The following is a 17,460-nucleotide window of genomic DNA, read 5'->3' as shown; positions in this document are numbered from 1 at the left end:
GAATAATTCGGGCCAGCCCTATTGGTATTTGCCCTTAGTTTACACAGTATTCTAAATGCGCCAAAATCATAAATCCGAGGCAGCATCCAAAAATATTCGCGATATCCATCTCACATACCAGGCATGCTGCTGCTGACTGTAGCTATTCTATGATAAACATCTCTGCATAAGTGGGCTAGAAACTCCTTACCTGGTTGTAAGTTGTATACATATATATTCCATGGAGATCCTCAGACATAGAGGGTCGCTCAATCATTTCTAACCCCGCCATAAGCGAATGTTGTATTTTCTATGTTGCTGACAAATACCCAAGTCTCTCCAACAACTTCCAATATAACTCTACATTTCATTGTGCAAACATTTAAAATCCCGACTTTGAAACGACATGAGGCCTGGGCAGGCACAATATATTATCTTCACAGGCCTACATTACAAACATAATTTCAAAATCAATTTCACTGTGCGAGTAAGGCCTATTTAAGATCGCAACTGAAATGGCATACGGCCTCTCGCCAGGGTTGTGGTGGGAATTTGTGACAACTGAGCTTAGCGTGCGGCGAAGTGAACGCGGCAACCGGAAATCTATATATTTTTTCATGAAATAGGCTATGCTTTTGTGAAATTGTATAGGCTATATAAAGAACAAAAAAAGAACGTTATTAACCGGTTTTGGGTATTTCAGAATAACGTTTCTGTTCCGGAACAGTTGAAGACCATTTGGTTTTCGTTTCCATTTCCGTTTATCGTAAAAATCCATTCGTTTTTCGGTTTTCGTTTTCGTTCCTTGAACCAGTTCGGAGCCCTGCTGCTTACTAAGCCCTGGCGTCATCCCACCATTGACAGAGCCCCGTCAGTAACAACCGACACAACTTTACTGACATCTAAGCCGTTATTTTCGAAGAACAGTGTCAGTTCGTTAAAGATGATTTCCCCGGTAGTGCGCCTGGGCAGAGGGAGCAAACAGAGCAACTCTTCACGGTAGATCTTTCCATCAAAAAATCTTGCGAACATGGACAGCTGTTCCATGTCGGTTCGGTCACAAGATGAGTCGATGGCTATATATGCCGGCTTCGGCTTTCTTCATATCGGTGGGTAGACTGAAAAAGCAATCCTCCGCTAAAACCTTCACTCTTCTGGTTGCTGTGCTTGCCGACAGCGGCACCTGCTTTAATAGCTCCACAACTTTTGTTTTGATATTTTCCTCTTGATTTAAGACTTTACCAGCCATGTGAATTGCACATTGTTTAATCAACTCTGCATCAGCAAAGGGCTTCTTAGCTTTAGCAAGCGTCCAGGAAACATGCAATGAAGCAGCTGCTGCGCTCCCTTGTGCCGATGCCATTTTGCATATGGTTGAAACTGACCGCTTGTATGATGTCAATAATCCAATGTGGCAATCCAGTGTTTCCCACGGAAATTTTGGAGACTATGGGGGGGGGGTATGAAGCGATTGTTGACGGGGGGGGGGGGGGGGGGGGTGGGGGGTGGTATGGAGCGATTGTTGACGGGGGGGGGGTGTATGTAGCGTTTTTCTTTTTTTTTTTTTTTTGGCTCTAGGGGGCCCCCTAGTGGCCCGGGGCCCCAAGCAATTGCGGGGCCCTAGGCAATTGCCTGGTATGCCTAATGGGATGCAGCGCCTCTGCTCTCATGCAATCCCAATGAGAGCGACACGAACTTCGTCTGAGCAAAAAATATATATATATATATATATATATATATATATATATATATATATATATATATATATATATATATATATATATATATATATATATATATATATATATATATATATATATATATATAATAATTCGTGTGCACGCAGAGACTATGGCGGCCGAAATTAGACTATGGCGGGGCGCCATAGTCTCGTCAATGTGTGGGAAACACTGCAATCTTTTGTTTGCGTTGCTCAGATGTTTCTGGGAAACTTCCATTAAAGCTGACAGCATGCAAACAGTTAAAGTGCTGCTTCAGGTTGTCCGATTTAATGACAGCCACGATCTTCATGCATATTAAGCATGTCGGCTTTGCGTTGGCATGGTCCGATAAAATAAAATACTTATCAGTCCATTCAGTTTTAAAATGGCGGTGCTCCTGGTCGAACTTCCTTTTCTTGGCAAATTACATGTTGTTTCTTTCATTAATTTTCAAGTTGTAAGTCCCTGGGATGACAGACGGATAGCGGGAAAGTGACAGCAGCGGTGGCTACTCTCTGGTGGTGACGCTAGTGAAGTTGAAAATGCACAAAGCACGTCATTACGTATGCACGCAGTAACGTCAACGGTCAAGTGGACAGTGTGGACTGAGGGAAAAGTATAGCAGACCGCGCAAATAATTCTTTGTTTTATATATTTTTTTTTTTATAACATGTGAATGCGATTTCCTCCCCAAAACGCTCGTCTAAACGCGGAATAAAAAGTGAAGACGCGACGCCACTTTTGCGTCTTCTGTTCAGACCGTCGTCATGTAAACGTAGCCTTAGTGAGGGAAGTTCTCATATTCTGTTACGGTTTATATCGATTGGCAAGGAAGTGTTCGGTGCACCAGTTCAAATAGCCCATAATAATATGATTATAATTGTCAATAATTCACCACACATTTTACTTAAAGATTGTTTTAATACCATCATGTTATTAACAGAGTGAATAGGATTTGTTTTCCTTGCTGTTTTTTGTAGACATTGAGAGATTTGATGGAAAATACTTCCACAGTTGGGAATATTGGATGCAATGCTGACGGTCTGCAAGGGAAAAGAGTAGTCGTGATATGGATTGGGAATTATGGCGGCGATATTGTAGTCGACATAAGTAGAGTTGCAGAAAAGTTAAATAAATGAAAAATGTATTTCTTAAAATTGGTATAAAATCACAACAATGTAGCAGCAGAAATAGAGGAGTTAAATGACAGTTTATCAAGGGAATGCATATAAAGTATTGAATAGAGGAAATGTGTTTTTTCGGATTAACAGGTGTACCTCGGCTCCAGAAATGGGGCATGGCTGGTCGGGCGTTTGAGACCAAACTGATCCGGGCGTTTAACCAGAGCCTTTATGGCCTCAAGCCTCGACACGGTTAAACAGACGCTAACAGCTTCCACAGGTCCATCTCTAACTTCATTCCCTAGGCATTCTGATCTCAAGAGGGAATGCCTGGAACTTCAAATGTTGGTTATTTGTTTGAGAGAGAGAGGGGGCAGGTCTTTTTAGCATGCTTCGGAAGGAGTCATTTCTGTTTCAGTTACAAGGGTTTAGCTGCACAAGGCGAGAAAGTGACAGAGGGATAGTCTTTTCCATCGCATGTTTCTTATTTCTTTGTCAAAGGTTGTTTTTTTCCATATTTATTCCCTCCTCTCTTTATTCTATTCTTGTTGCGGTTCTTCTTGTCATGTTCATAAAATTCTCACTCAGAGAACCGTTATCGGGCTTACACAGCTCAGGGGGAGATGGAGAAAGCACATTATGTTGCAGTACTCTGGGATAACGCTACAATTCTTGATCCTCTCTAAGCCCAGCTTGTACCTTCCCAATCATTAATTGTAATAGTTAAATTTTTCAGTTGTGAGCCCAATTCTCTTGAGAGAGCTGTGGTCAGGGATCTCTTTGCATACATTAGTTGATGATCTACTAGATATTGTTGTTGATTAACTGTACTCCAAATAACGCTTGACTTGAGATTATACACATGAACAGAGGTGTTTTTTCAATTGTTAATTATTATTACTATCCAATGAAAGCATCCACTGTTCTGTTGGCATGTTTTTTGCACAGATCCTGCTAGTGAGTGATGAGCACCCAGGTCGGCTCATCTCAGTTCAGGTTCAGATGAGGCCAAAGATGAAGGAGTTCTGTGGTTCCAGTGTGGTCTTTGTGGATGGAAGCATTCTAGACAAGGTGTGCTTTAATTATCATATAAGATGTTTGTAGCTAGGTATTTTTGTTTTGTTTTGTCTTGCACCGTGAAGGTGGCCCCAGAAATGGCTGCCATTTCTCCTTTTCCATACCAAACTTTGTTAAAGCCCATGTTACATCCCGGTAGATGTTGTTGTGTTCGCCAAGGGTTACCACTGCAGCTTCCCCTTCCTGCCCCCAGACCTGCTGGCTACGAGCGGCCATAGGCTCCTTCTCTACCGCCACGTCTTCCCTCGTGCGCTGACCAAGACCAGCCATGGTGGGCTTCATCCACGCTCTGGGAGCCATCAACCCCCTGGCTGAGATGCAGGCTCCATGGGCCACACGTGTATTTAAACTTAAACATAGGAAAATCACGTATATTTTGGATGAGTTAAGGTAACACTTCTGGCAAGCGTTTCTATATAGATAGATACACCTCCTGCCATGACTCTTATTAATTATTAATATCTGAGCATGTCTTTGAGAAAAAAAATAAAAAATGGCGGCTACCGAAGGACACTTGACACATCCTGTGTGGAATAAGAATATCGTTGCGTTTGAGTGGTTTCCACTGTAGGTGGAGAACAGGGCGACTTGAGACGCTGAGACGAATAGAGCGTGTGTCCCCTTTGAAGACACGGGTGGCCCACTGAGCCTGGATCTCAGAGATGGGCATGATGGCTCCCAGCGGCTGCCCGAGTCCAATGACGGCCAGCGTGTTCCTCTCCAAATCCGGAGGGAACACGTACTTATAAAGTGAGGCCTTGTTCCCAGAGACTGGCAGCACATTGGAGGCGAGAAAAGGAAATGAAAAGCTGTACCCAGTGGCAATTCCTGCGACACAATGGGATCACACTGAAAATATGATCAAGAATACGGAATTGGGAAATAGCACTGTGCGTGTGTGTGAGGGACTGTGTGTGATTGTAATTACACCTACCACAAGGTCAATATTCTCTACTACACTGCCATCATCAAACTCCTCACTGGATCCTTGGAATCTGCGGATGTTGTGTTTGACCTTTACTGTTCCGGACAGGATGCGGTTGGGAAGATCATCACTTACGGTGGGATGTTGACTAAACTATGCCGATGACACTGTTCTTTAGACTTTGGCTTCGTGGGTGAGGACAGCTGTAGATGATCTACAGAATGCCTTCAGTTTATTACTACCTTCCTTAGTTAAAAATACAAAAAAGACAAAATACATGATTTTTACGTGTTCCCGCTCATCACTAGCTAATATTGAAATCTCAACTGCTGATGGCACCCTGTTAGAAAGGGTAAAAACGTACAAATGTTTCGGGATTTGGCTTGATGAGAAATTAAACTATGAAGCACACATCGATAATCTTCTAAAAAAAGCTTAGACCAAAGTTAGGTTTCTACTTCAGACCAAAAAAGTGTTTCCTTATGCTGCCAGGTTAAGCCCAAAAGTACCTTTTTACCTATGTTAGACTATGGTGACATATGATATGCATGCTCCCATGTATTTTTTAAATAGTTGGATGTAGTGTATCATGCAGCATTAAGTTTTGTGATAGATACAAAAGCAAGAACACACCACTGCAAATTATATGAAATAGTCAAATGGACTTTCACTCAGGAGGAAAAGCCATGTTCTAATTTTTATTGCAAAAGCATTGGTTGGTAAACTTCCACCCTACATTTGTGGTCTCTAAACACGCTACACCAGTGCTAACAGCCCTAGGTCGGTAAACAAATTGGTCCTAAACATCCCAGCTATGCATGCAGAATTAGGTAAGACTTCCTTCAGCTCTTATGCGCAATACGCCTGAGATGATTTTCAGAACATAATAAATCTGAAGCCTTTGGCCTCCATAGATATTTTTAAAATCTCTTAAAAACAACTTTAATAGAACAGTGTCACTGTTTCTAGCTTTTTCTCTGTCTCATTAACACTTTTAAATGTATTCTTGCTTGTGGTATATGTCTTCTCTGTGCCTAAACTGTACTTGTCTCCTTGTATTCTTGCTTGTTCTTTTTGTTTGCTTATGCTTTGCTTGTCGGTCTGTCTGTGGTCTATGTCATCTCCATACTGTAACTGTACTTGTCAGCTATCTTGGCCAGGACTCCTTGGAAGACGAGATATTATGTCTCAATGGGACCTTCCTGGATAAATAAAGGTCAAATAAAAAATGCCACATGCTCACAGACTTGGAGACTGAGGTGTGCAGGTCCCGGTTGTGTGAATGTATGTAGAGGCTTCCCAGTCCATGAGCATGCGCAGTGCGTGTAAATACCGGATCGAAACTTGAGGATTTGATCGTTTGTGGGGACAATTTGAGGAAATCTACCTAGCCAGGGCTGTTCATATGCGCTAAATTGTGTTGGACAAAACCAAGATCCAGCTATGGGAGATGCTAAACACACGTTGGAATAAAAAGGATTTCAATGGCTCACCAACTTCCCAATCTTGGAGCAATGCGTGGACTGCAAGAGAGGGTGGGTCATGGCTGATTCAACTGTCAACATAGACAATGTCAGCCATGAACCTGGGGTCTTAGCAAACCAGTCAAATCCTTCAAGTACGACCTTGGATACATGAAGCAAACAGTGGACACAAGACTGTCAAAACATGACTCGGGGCAGACGACATCATGTACTGACTACCTGTGTTCTGGTTTAAGATTGTACAGCCTGTGGTTGAACCGTTGATTGAGATTTCTCTCTATCATGCTGCAGACGAGATTAAATGGGAGGAGCGATCTAAAACATGTCAAGGCCTTACTGACAGTCATATCCCCGGGCCAGCCATTGTCTCCAACTCGGTTTCGGATCCAAGCAACCCTCCGTGTCCTCAGGTAAACCTGAAGAGACTGGTCAATCGGAAAAGTAAATTATTAAATCGAAACGGAAGGACGCATGGCTAACATTGCAAAGGTTACAAGATGCATGAAACATTCAAATGGGTGACTATGAGGAAGAATAAAGATTCCAATGTGATTCAGCGAAAATAGGTAACACATTTAGACATTCCATTCTAGTTTTTAGTTAGCATTTATGGGTCTATAAAATAGTCATGAACCTGCTTGGTGACCCTGCTGAGTTCCACAGTGATGTCTCCTCCTGAGTTCCCTATTCCAATCACTACCACCTTCTTGTTCCTCCACTAATCAGGGGTCTTGTAGTTGTGACTTGGAAGTAGGCCTACACTCCCTTAAACGCGTCGATTCCTAGGAGAATAATGTTTCATACTTGTCTAATTCTTACTCACAATTAGTTTAGTTAACATGTTTTAATGTAGCTCAAAATGTACATGTTCAAAATATATATAAATTGTGGGTGTGGTCCATACGCCAGTAGTTTAGCCCCACCGGAATGAAGGGGCACCGCACGCTACTGGTAGGTGCATCAAGGCAATAAAGGCATGCAAACTTGAAACTGATCCTACTAAGTTATTTTTAAGTCTGACTGTTTTTTATCGGATAAAAAACCCCTGCTGTGAAGAACTGTTAGACTCCCAACCGGCTGTTTCCCAAGTGCACATGAACGGTCGCTGTCGGGAACACGCGTAAGCGTGAGCGTCATCACTGGCAAGCCGGCTCGTCATCACCAGGAGAGTGAACGGCTGTTTGTGATTTCATAATGAGGAGAGCGTCTCTAAGGACCTCGACTGGTCACCGGTTTATTAGGACGCGCCAGTGTGACTTTATTATGGAAGCGTAATGCATTCACTTGAGAAAATAAATTCTGCTCTGCTTTAACAAGTTAAGTATCTCAGAATTCTGGGATAACAAATTACGGTCAAGGGACCGCATTGCATGGGCTATACGCTGTCTTTGCCGAAATTTAGCCTCCATGACGACTAATTGTTTCTGAAGTTGTACAAGAAAACATTATCCCATTTGTGATAATATTATTTGGCCGTAAAAAGAGCCATCTGAAGTTTGAAATTCATGTGGTCATGTATGTCTCAGCGGAGACTGCAACCGCCCTGTCAAAATATAAACTCCTCAAGTTCAAATGTGCATGGCACTTAAAGGAAATGGAAGATGGCACTGTCATTGGTTAATTGCATTTGATTTATTGGTTTATCCAAAACACACCTATGGGTAATGAAGAACAACCCATTTTAGATTTGCGTCGGGGGCAAGAGCCATTATCCGCCAGTATAATGGCAACAGCGGCAGAGAACCGCCCCGAAGACTTGCGTTTTCGGGTTCCACACTTGCCTTTCAGACAGCTAAAATAGGGCCCTTAAAGTTACTTATCACTTAAAGTTTACCTTTAGGATGAACTGGGTAGAAGGGTGAAAACAAAGCAACCTAAAAGTGAAACACATTCGTGGGAACATCTACAACAGTGTTGGGAAGAGCTTCCCAAGCAATATTTGATTTCCATTGTAGGAAGTTTGTTCGGCTGTTATGTCTGCAAAAGGTGGCTACTTTGATGATTCAAAAATTATGATACAAATCGTTTAACAAAAGGACTCCAGGATTTGTGTTTTTTTGTCTACATATGGTGATTTATTTTTTCATGTATCTTTGTTAATACTGTAATGATTATTTGACAATATTGAAGATATCACTTGACTTACAGGTTACACAAAACGTACCCCCAAGTGGACATATTCAATATTAAGATCTCCCCTTCCTCTTGAACACTTGCTGAGAACTCTTTCCGTGTATTGGGGACAGAGGTCACCTTAGGTTAGGGAACCAACATGTTTTGTCCTATGAAGGTGTGCCTTCGGCTGTATTGCTGTTTTTCTGTTGGCAATCTACTGTATCTTTGGAACAATTGTGTAATGAATTATCTTTGGCACTATTTAGAGCATTACCTGTCCCACATTTACTGAAGCGATTTAGCATAAACCTCAACTTTTAATGCAATAAGCATCTGACTGGATGTGTGCAGAAACGTATTATCTATCAAGGCTGTTGGACTGGAAAACTAAATTATTAACAGCATATAGAATATTTGAACTGAAATTATCACTTACTAAACTGAAACGTTAAATAATGGGATCAGCTAGACGGACTCATTTTCATATTGTTTTACAAGCTTTAAGGATGGACATGGAAACACAAGCAGGTTTATGATGATGATTTATTTATGTGCGACAGTCACTCTGCATTAGCAATCAAACCAATGTTATGCAATCAATATTAAAACTGTACACAGTAAGATGTTGATGCATCTTATTATACATTCACATAACATTATTGTAATTCAGCTATTCATGGTACACACTACATGCAGATGCAATATAGACCTCATTAGACTTTAATGTTTGCCCCCCCCCCCCCCCCCCCCCCCCCCGCCTTGTCCTGAATGTTTATTTTGGTGAATGTAATAAGTAACTTATTACTTATTACTCTACACAGAAGGTAATATTGTAAAGAAACGTATTACTTTCAAATGCAAGTAACTAGTAATATGAAATATATTACATTTTGGAAGTAACTTGCCCAACACTGTTCATAACTTTATCAGACTCAGTGGTTTTTACATCCACTGCAGTGTAAGCCACACCAATGTAGCGGCCGGTGGTTTGGAAGTGCAGCTCTCTGCCATTCAGGCATCTGATCTTCACTGTGGCCGAGTAGGGGAGGTCGACGACTGCTCGTCCCACTGACACCTCAACTTTCACGGTCTTTCCTGCCGGGACCGTTACTTTGATCTCATCTGATTCGGTTACGGTCGCTGAGTAGGTCATTGAGGAGGTCTGCTCCTCTCCCACGGTCACGCTAAACCCACCAGACACCTCCGCCACTCCCGGGATCCCTGCTTTAACAGACATGCTGACGGTGGACTCAATCTTAACCGTGTTGCTCCAGGTGGTAGACTTGGTCACAGATCTGCTGTATGCACATTTATGCTCTTGATCCGCAGTACTGCCATTGTGATAAGACACAGATTTTATGTATTCTTTGTTTGCCTACAAAACACAAAAAAAATGCTTATTGTTCAGGCAACACACAAATAATACTTAATAACCAGTACAGAAAATATAAACGTATTTATTTAGTCTAACGTTTAGACTTTAACACTTTATTAATCCCTGGGCGAGAAATTCCAAAGATTTACGTGCCGACACTATTTTATTGACCTTATGTAATTAAACAAAATACATAACTGTCAACCCCATATCAAATTATAATGTTTATACGGTGGACAGCACTCATCAAGTTGTCCTTTATGGAACGCAAAGTGGGCAAACAGGCATTTGATTAGAACAAATCTTTCTTTATTCACCTTAAAAAAAATACACCTTGTGACAACTTCTGATATAAATAGGGCTTTATAAAATACCTTTGATTGATTATATGCATGAAAAATCTTCCCTATGAAAGATAGGTATAACACATCCTTTTGTTAGTGATAGGAAAGAGGACTAAAAGGTGCCAATTTCTGTCCTGGACACAACCTTCTACAAAAAAAGGTGCTATTCATGCAGGAAAATAATCCCACTTCAATTGCTTTTCGGAGTTAATAAAGAAACACTTGTTAATATAAATGTAATGACCCACTTATCCTGCCATATTCAGACTCAGGTCTTCCACACATAGCAGCACTCACCTCGGGTGTGTACGTGGCCAGGCTGGGATAGGTCATGTCGGTTAGCACAGACGACTGGATGGCATTGATGAAGAGGAATCCCATACAGTCGATGGCATGACCACATCTCCCCTCCAGCCCCAGGCAGACTCCAGACCCCACATCGATGGAGTACTCGGTCTTCAGCGGCCAGCTAGTCATGATCGCTGAGAACTGGCGTCCAGAACTCGTCCAGAACCTGATGCCACCCAGACGTGTCCCGACACCGTTCCCCCACTGGGACAGCCTGGTGATGCGCTCGTTCGGGCTGAACGTAAACTCTTTGTGAAAAGTGTCTGACCGTCCAAAGGTCTCCACGCGCCTGTCGGTCAGTTCTGCCCGCACAGCTTTGATCTGCCAGTAGTCCAATGCCACTTCAATCTTCCTGAGGGTGGCACCATTGTGGAGGCCATGGAAAGCAAATGAATGGCCTCCATTTCCACCGATGAGGTGCTGTGTAGTCGGCATGTTTAATAACCTGAAACGGAAATGTACATCAATGTATTCATGCATCCTCCCAATGCTTGACAAAAGATGCTGACATTTCGAGCTGTAAAAGGAAATCAAAGGACAAGTATTTTCTTTAAAAGAAAGTAAGAATAAGTTGATCATTATTATGAAATATTTGTCACAACATTACCTTTCACAATGATGCAATGTTATTTATTTACTCACCAATTGCCTTAATAATCATTTCCTAATGGTGATGCATTTCTAAATTATCCAGGATTTTAGATTATTATAAAATGGGGGTCATGGGGAAGGAAATACAATGCCTGAAGCACCATATACAATTATGGAAAAGGACATTCTGCAACATATACTGTCTATAGTATGTCTAATATATTTACAGCATAAAGTATACAGTTTATGGCAGCATGTTATTAAAGGGACACTTCATCTATTTGCATTAAGCTTTGTATCGTTAGAAACCCAGTAGGGGTGCAACGGATCACAAAACTCACGGTTCGGATCATATCACGGTTTTTGAGACACGGGTAGGATCAATTTCAGCCACAAAAAAGATAACAATACAAATGTAAGTTTAAATATCTTCAAATGTGTAAAAACAAAATAAAGTGAAAAATTTGGTAATAATCCTTCCTTAAAGCATAGTACGGCCACGCTTCATACTGATGTCTTTTTGAATATTTATTTTCTTTTAAACTCTTTCTCTAAAACGGTAAACTTTAATAAACAGAAAAAACACTGTGACAACGTTAGCGCCATAAACCTAATACAGAGTCCATCTTCTTCTGAAACCCATGAGTCCGTGACTGGTTTTATATCTCTGATGGCGCGTTTTCCCATAATTCCCTGGGATAGATATTTAAACAAACTCTTAACACAAAGCAATGACACAATATATATTTTTAACAGTACAACTTAAATCATTTTTAACCAAAGAATAAAATCATGAATTCAACAAATAATAAAATCATGAATTAAACAATTAATGTAAATACATATTTAAATCTCTGTAATGTCCAGACTGTCTCTGAGACAGTTACAATGGGAAAAACTGATATATATGTATACACACTGTACAGAGAAGGCAGATAGAGAGTGTGTTCTACTGTAAGTGAGTGCTGGCCCTATGCCATAAATTACCTATTCCAGCAGTAGCCTACAGATAAGGGCTCTGTGGAGCTTTCAGGCTTTGATAAATGTGTAGTTTCCCCACCAATTCCTTCTCCACCATTACCAAGAATCAATACACAGGTCTTATTTCGCAACCCCACACCTGCAATTACATTCCGCACCCGACCAGACCCGCTATAAATTGATACCGACGCCGGACCCGCACCCGAAGGAAAATTAGACACATTAAATGGAATGCCGAGGAATTAATCTATCTGGTGTTTGGCGTGGTGCTTTAGATTGCTGTGCAAAAAAAGAACATCATCCACTGAGGACGGTTTAAGTTGACTCCTCCACTACTGTATAACATATCCAGCACCGGTGAAGGCTCACTCTCAATCGCAAAACACGTGACCGACCTGTTCTGTTCAGGCGTCCGAACGGACCCGCACCCGTGTCCGACACAGGCTCAGGCAAGGAAAACGGAGGGGAAACGAACAATCTTTTCCCCTCCGTTTTCCTGTGATGCGTAAAGGAATATCTCTGTTACGACGGACTCTTTGCTAAAACGCATTGTGGTGTAGAACCGCTGGATACATATTCAAGGCGCTGGTTCTCAGCCTGCGCGCATCCAGCCTGCTCGCTGTATACAAACATTCAATTGTGGAGGAGAAGAAGTTAATAAACCTTTTAGATTGAGCAGAAATATTTTTTAATGTACTCCTTGCAATGCATAAAGGTTATGTTGTGTCGCAAAATACAGCAAGACAATTTATCAAGTTGCTTGATCCTGAGGGTGTGGAGCAAAGGCGTGCCCGGCGTCTGAGGGGCAGGCAATATCACAGCAAAGGTCCGAATGCATACGATAAACTAAAGCCATACGGCATTGCCATCAGTGGTTGCATTGACGGTTTTAGTCGCTATAATGTTTGGATGGAGGCCTACGCCACAAACAATGACCCCAGGTTATTGCCGACTACCGATCGTGTCATCCACTGCACGCTTGGGAGGATGCCCGGTGCGTCTGCGTGCTGACAGAGGAACGGAAAATGGACGCGTCGAGATTAAAGTCGATATGATGTTTCAAATTTATTCTCGACATTTCGAGTTTAATCTCGACATGTCGAGATTAAAATCGACGTGAAATTTCAACTTTATTCTCGACATTTCGAGTTTAATGTCGACATGTTGACTTTAAAGTCGACGTGTCGTCTTTAATCTCGTCACGGCAAAAATATTTTTTTTCTTCACGTGTGGCCCTAATACTCCGTCGTATAATACTCGTTTTCATTAAACTACTTGAACTTTACCAAAAAGTTCAAGTAGTTTAATAATACATAGGATATAATAATTTAACAATATCCGACCGCATCTTTCCTATTTGACCGTTAAAATAAAACCTTCCAGGTCACATGACCGGCACCAATTTTTTCTAGCGGAGCCACCTCTATTTATAAGTGCCATTCAAAGCCAAGACATTTAAATAAGGCATAATTGCGTCATTGGACTATCAAATGAACTCAAAGGAACACCCTGACCAACTGAAACAAATTCAAGACAAGAAACAATACAAAGATATTCAATAGAAGAAGGGTCAAACATCTCAACAAATATCAGAAGGGAGATTGTACTCACCTTAAAATAATCTGGAACTAGGAAACTACTTGTGTGCTCACGTTTCGCTCCTCCTAAATGGTTCAGCAGAAGCTTGGCAACTCCATATAAACCATTTCTAACGCACGCATTGGCTCACTCAGTACATTCCCCATACACTTGCACGTGTGGAGAAGCTACAGCGCCGCCGTGAGTAACCCCTGACTGCAGCTCGCAGATCGAGGAGGAGCTAAATGTGGGCGGGCTTAAACGTTTAAGCCCGCCCACATTTAAGGAAAATTCCGCGCAGTATCATACGTTCTCCCGCTTTCGAGCGGAGGAGCTAAATGTGGGCGGGTCTAAACGTTTAACCCATGGTTTTATCCTCTCGGGCGCCATCTGGTGGCGGAGATCCGGCAGCACATTCTCAAACATCAATACAGCACAGCACAATGACTTACCGGTAATATGGAAAAGGGTTCATGCATTTGATAGACTTAGAAATTCCTACTTTTAACTTGTCTTTTCAAATGTCTTTTTTAGTACAGACACATATTATTTCGTACACTCGTACACAATTATATTAGCTAAGTCAAATAAACCAAAGACAGAAGCGGGAGAACGTATTTCCGTCTGGTCCATGATACTGCGCGGAATTTTCCTTAAATGTGGGCTGGCTTAAACGTTTAAGCCCGCCCACATTTAGCTCCTCCTCGATCTGCGGGCTGCAGTCAGGGGCACTTGCCCCCCCCCCCCCCCTACTACAAAAACAGGTGCTATTCATGCATACAAATTATTCCATTTCAATTGCTTTGAAATGGAGTTAATAAAGAAACACTTAATTGAAATGTATTGGCCCTCTTATCCTGCCATATTCGGACTCAGGTCTTCCACAAATAGCAGCACTCACCTGGGGTGTGTACTTGGCCAGGCTGGGATAGGTCATGTTGGTTAGCACAGACGACTTGATGGCATTGATGAAGAGGAATCCCATTGAGTCGATGTCTGAACCAGTCCCCCCCTGCAACCCCAGGCAGAATCCAGACCCCACATCGATGGAGTACTCGGTCTTCAGTCCCCAGCTAGTCATTTTCTCGGAGAACTCGCGTCCATAACTCGTCCAGAACCTGATGCCACCTAGACGTGCACCGTTCCCAAACAGAGACAGCTTGGTGATGCGCTTGCAAGGTTCGTAAACTCACTGAAAGTTACTGCATCTCCAAAGGTTTTCACACGCCCATCGGTCAGAAGAAGCTGGGGAACAATAGGCTCTTAAGGGGGGGGAAGAAGAGCCTAACGAAGGAAAGGGGGGAGAAGAAAAGGAAGGAAAAAGAGAGGAAAAAGGGAGAAAAAGGGGAAAGGGAAGGGAATGAGAGAAATTTAGGACATAAATCACAAAAAAACATTTCATTACATAAAAAACAATTAAAAACCTGAGAATGTGGAGTTTTGTTTGCAATTCTTCAGCCTTGGAACAGAAGGTCGGCGGTTCAAGTCCCAGTGGTCACAAACATTTTTTTTGGTTCATTCATGGATGTACTCAAGATCTCTTGCGCAAATATAATTACCCTTGCCCTCCATTGACACACATATGCACTTATTTTAATGGGAATATTCTAATTACTATGTTACTTTCTATTCCACTATTGTTGTAGCCATACAGCTATTCACAGCACACCTGTGCACTCTTTAGCAAGCTACTTGTTTAGTTATTATTTGCATTGTGACCTGTGGGCTCAATTTAGCCTCCATCTTCAACCTACAAGTATTTCAACTATAGATCATTTTGTGTGCATATTATATTGCAATAGTAGTATGGTGCTCCCTCTTGTGGAGTGGATCTGGCTAATGATTCGAATAAGATGACCAGCAAATAATTCTTAAAACATTTGTTAATATATAAACATGTATATTTTAACATATAACATAGATAGTATACAACACTGGTGATCTTATTTCCTCCTCTCCGCCAACCACTGCTCCTTGGTCAGGGACTCGGAGGAGGGGCATTAGATCGTCCCCTTGTACTGGCTGTGGCCAGTCGCTGCACTCCGGGGCTCCCCACACCTCCTGCATTTATTTGCCTCCCCAGTCCTGTTGTACGGCCTCTTCCGTCGTGGGGCTTGGGGAGGCACTGCTGAGGGGACAGCAAACATAATGGGGGGCTGGGCGTGGGGGTAGCGCAACAGGGGGTTGACCGGGAGGAATGATGTGCTAGGGAGGGATTGGGTGAGGGCAGGAGTGCCGGAGAGAGTAGGGGCCCGGGGGAGGGCAAAAACAAATGGACCAGGGGTGCTGCTGATGACAGGGGCAGGGGTGGGAGGACAGGGAAGCAGCCGCCTCTGGGCTGTCTTCATCCTGGGCCTCACAGCCGTTGCTGGTGCCGTTGCTGGTGCTGGTGCCGGTGCTGGTGCCGGTGCTACGGCTGCGGTGGCTGTGGCCCTCCGGTTCATTTTGGCCCGCCCCGCTGTGCTCTCCGGGAGGTGGTAGGAATGTTTCACCAGGCCCGGGGTTTGAGGAGCCACAGCGGGGCAGTCCATACCCGGAGGTAAGACCACGGGGGCAACAGGCACGGGGGCAGGCAGGTCCACACCCTGGCACAACACGGAGACACCCTGCCTGGCCACCCTCCTGTTGTGCCACTGGATGAGGGTGGTCTGGTTCACCTCAACCAGCTGCAGGCTGGTGGTGGACATCACGGCCCCGTTGGCCAGGATGAGCTGCCTGATCCTGCGGTAGTCTCTCAGGATCAGACTCCACCTTGAGAGGTACCCCTTCCCCTTCTTGGTAGGGGAAGGTTGGAGGGTGCAGAGCCTGACACAGATGGCATCAACCAGGCGGCAGCATGAAGGCCACTATGCAGGAGATGCACTCGATGTTATGGTGCATCTCCGCAAACTGTCCACACCCGACGTGAACTCTCCCTTCTTCTTAGGCGACCTGAAGCGCCCCGTCAGCAGCCTGTCCTGGTGCCGTGCATGATACACCGCCTTCTGCTGGTCGTAGGGCAGCAGGTCCTCCCACAGGCCGACGATGATGCCGTCGTCCCGGTTGCTGAGGGCCAGGCTGGTCTGGCTCCTCAGCCCCACCAGATACTCGGCTAGGCGGTCCACCCTGTCCAGGCCCGGGATATTGTTTTCATCCACTGCCTGAAAAATAAAACCATTTTAACATCGATGCTGGACAAATAGGAAAGAAATCTAAATGTTATGTTTCACTATTTCTCAAAGGTACTTACCAACTGCTCAACAGGAACCTGTGGGGTGGCACCCGGAGCGGTGACAGCAGCTGATGCAGGAGGAGGTGGTGGTTGAGAAGGAGGAGGAGGTGGAGCAGCGGACCAGGAACCACTGGTGGAGGGCTGAGCAGGTGGTGGTGGAGAAGGAGGACGTGGAGCAGCGGACCAGGAACCACTGGTGGAGGGCTGAGCAGGTGGTGGTGGAGAAGGAGGAGGTGGAGCAGCGGACCAGGAACCACTGGTGGAGGGCTGAGCAGGTGGTGGTGGAGAAGGAGGAGGTGGAGCAGCGGACCAGGAACCACTGGTGGAGGGCTGAGCAGGTGGTGGTGGTGGTGGAGGAGAAGGAGGAGGTGGAGCAGCGGACCAGGAACCACTGGTGGAGGGCTGAGCAGGTGGTGGTGGTGGTGGAGGAGAAGGAGGAGGTGGAGCAACGGACCAGGAACCACTGGTGGAGGGCTGAGCAGGTGGTGGTGGTGGTGGAGGAGAAGGAGGAGGTGGAGCAACGGACCAGGAACCACTGGTGGAGGGCTGAGCAGGTGGTGGTGGTGGTGGAGGAGAAGGAGGAGGTGGAGCAGCGGACCAGAAACCACTG

The 17,460-nt window shown here is 43.9% G+C and overlaps 1 protein-coding gene across 1 annotated transcript; it reads right to left on the bottom strand.

The window, feature by feature from the left end:
• Positions 1 to 9,261: 9,261 nt before the first annotated feature.
• LOC115550930 (aerolysin-like protein) lies at positions 9,262 to 13,821 on the bottom strand. Its single transcript, XM_030366333.1, has 3 exons — positions 13,673 to 13,821; positions 10,439 to 10,934; positions 9,262 to 9,797 (listed from the first exon to the last, which is right to left on the bottom strand). Exons 2-3 carry the CDS (start codon positions 10,922 to 10,924, stop codon positions 9,306 to 9,308), a joined length of 978 nt encoding a protein of 325 aa, XP_030222193.1. The 5' UTR covers positions 10,925 to 10,934; positions 13,673 to 13,821; the 3' UTR covers positions 9,262 to 9,305.
• Between the last annotated feature and the right edge of the window lie 3,639 nt (positions 13,822 to 17,460).

Source organism: Gadus morhua, chromosome 9 (assembly GCF_902167405.1).
Source record: "Gadus morhua chromosome 9, gadMor3.0, whole genome shotgun sequence".
NCBI classification, from domain to species: domain Eukaryota; kingdom Metazoa; phylum Chordata; class Actinopteri; order Gadiformes; family Gadidae; genus Gadus; species Gadus morhua.
Note: the sequence above shows the minus strand (reverse complement) of the source record. Positions and strands in the feature narration are given on the sequence as shown.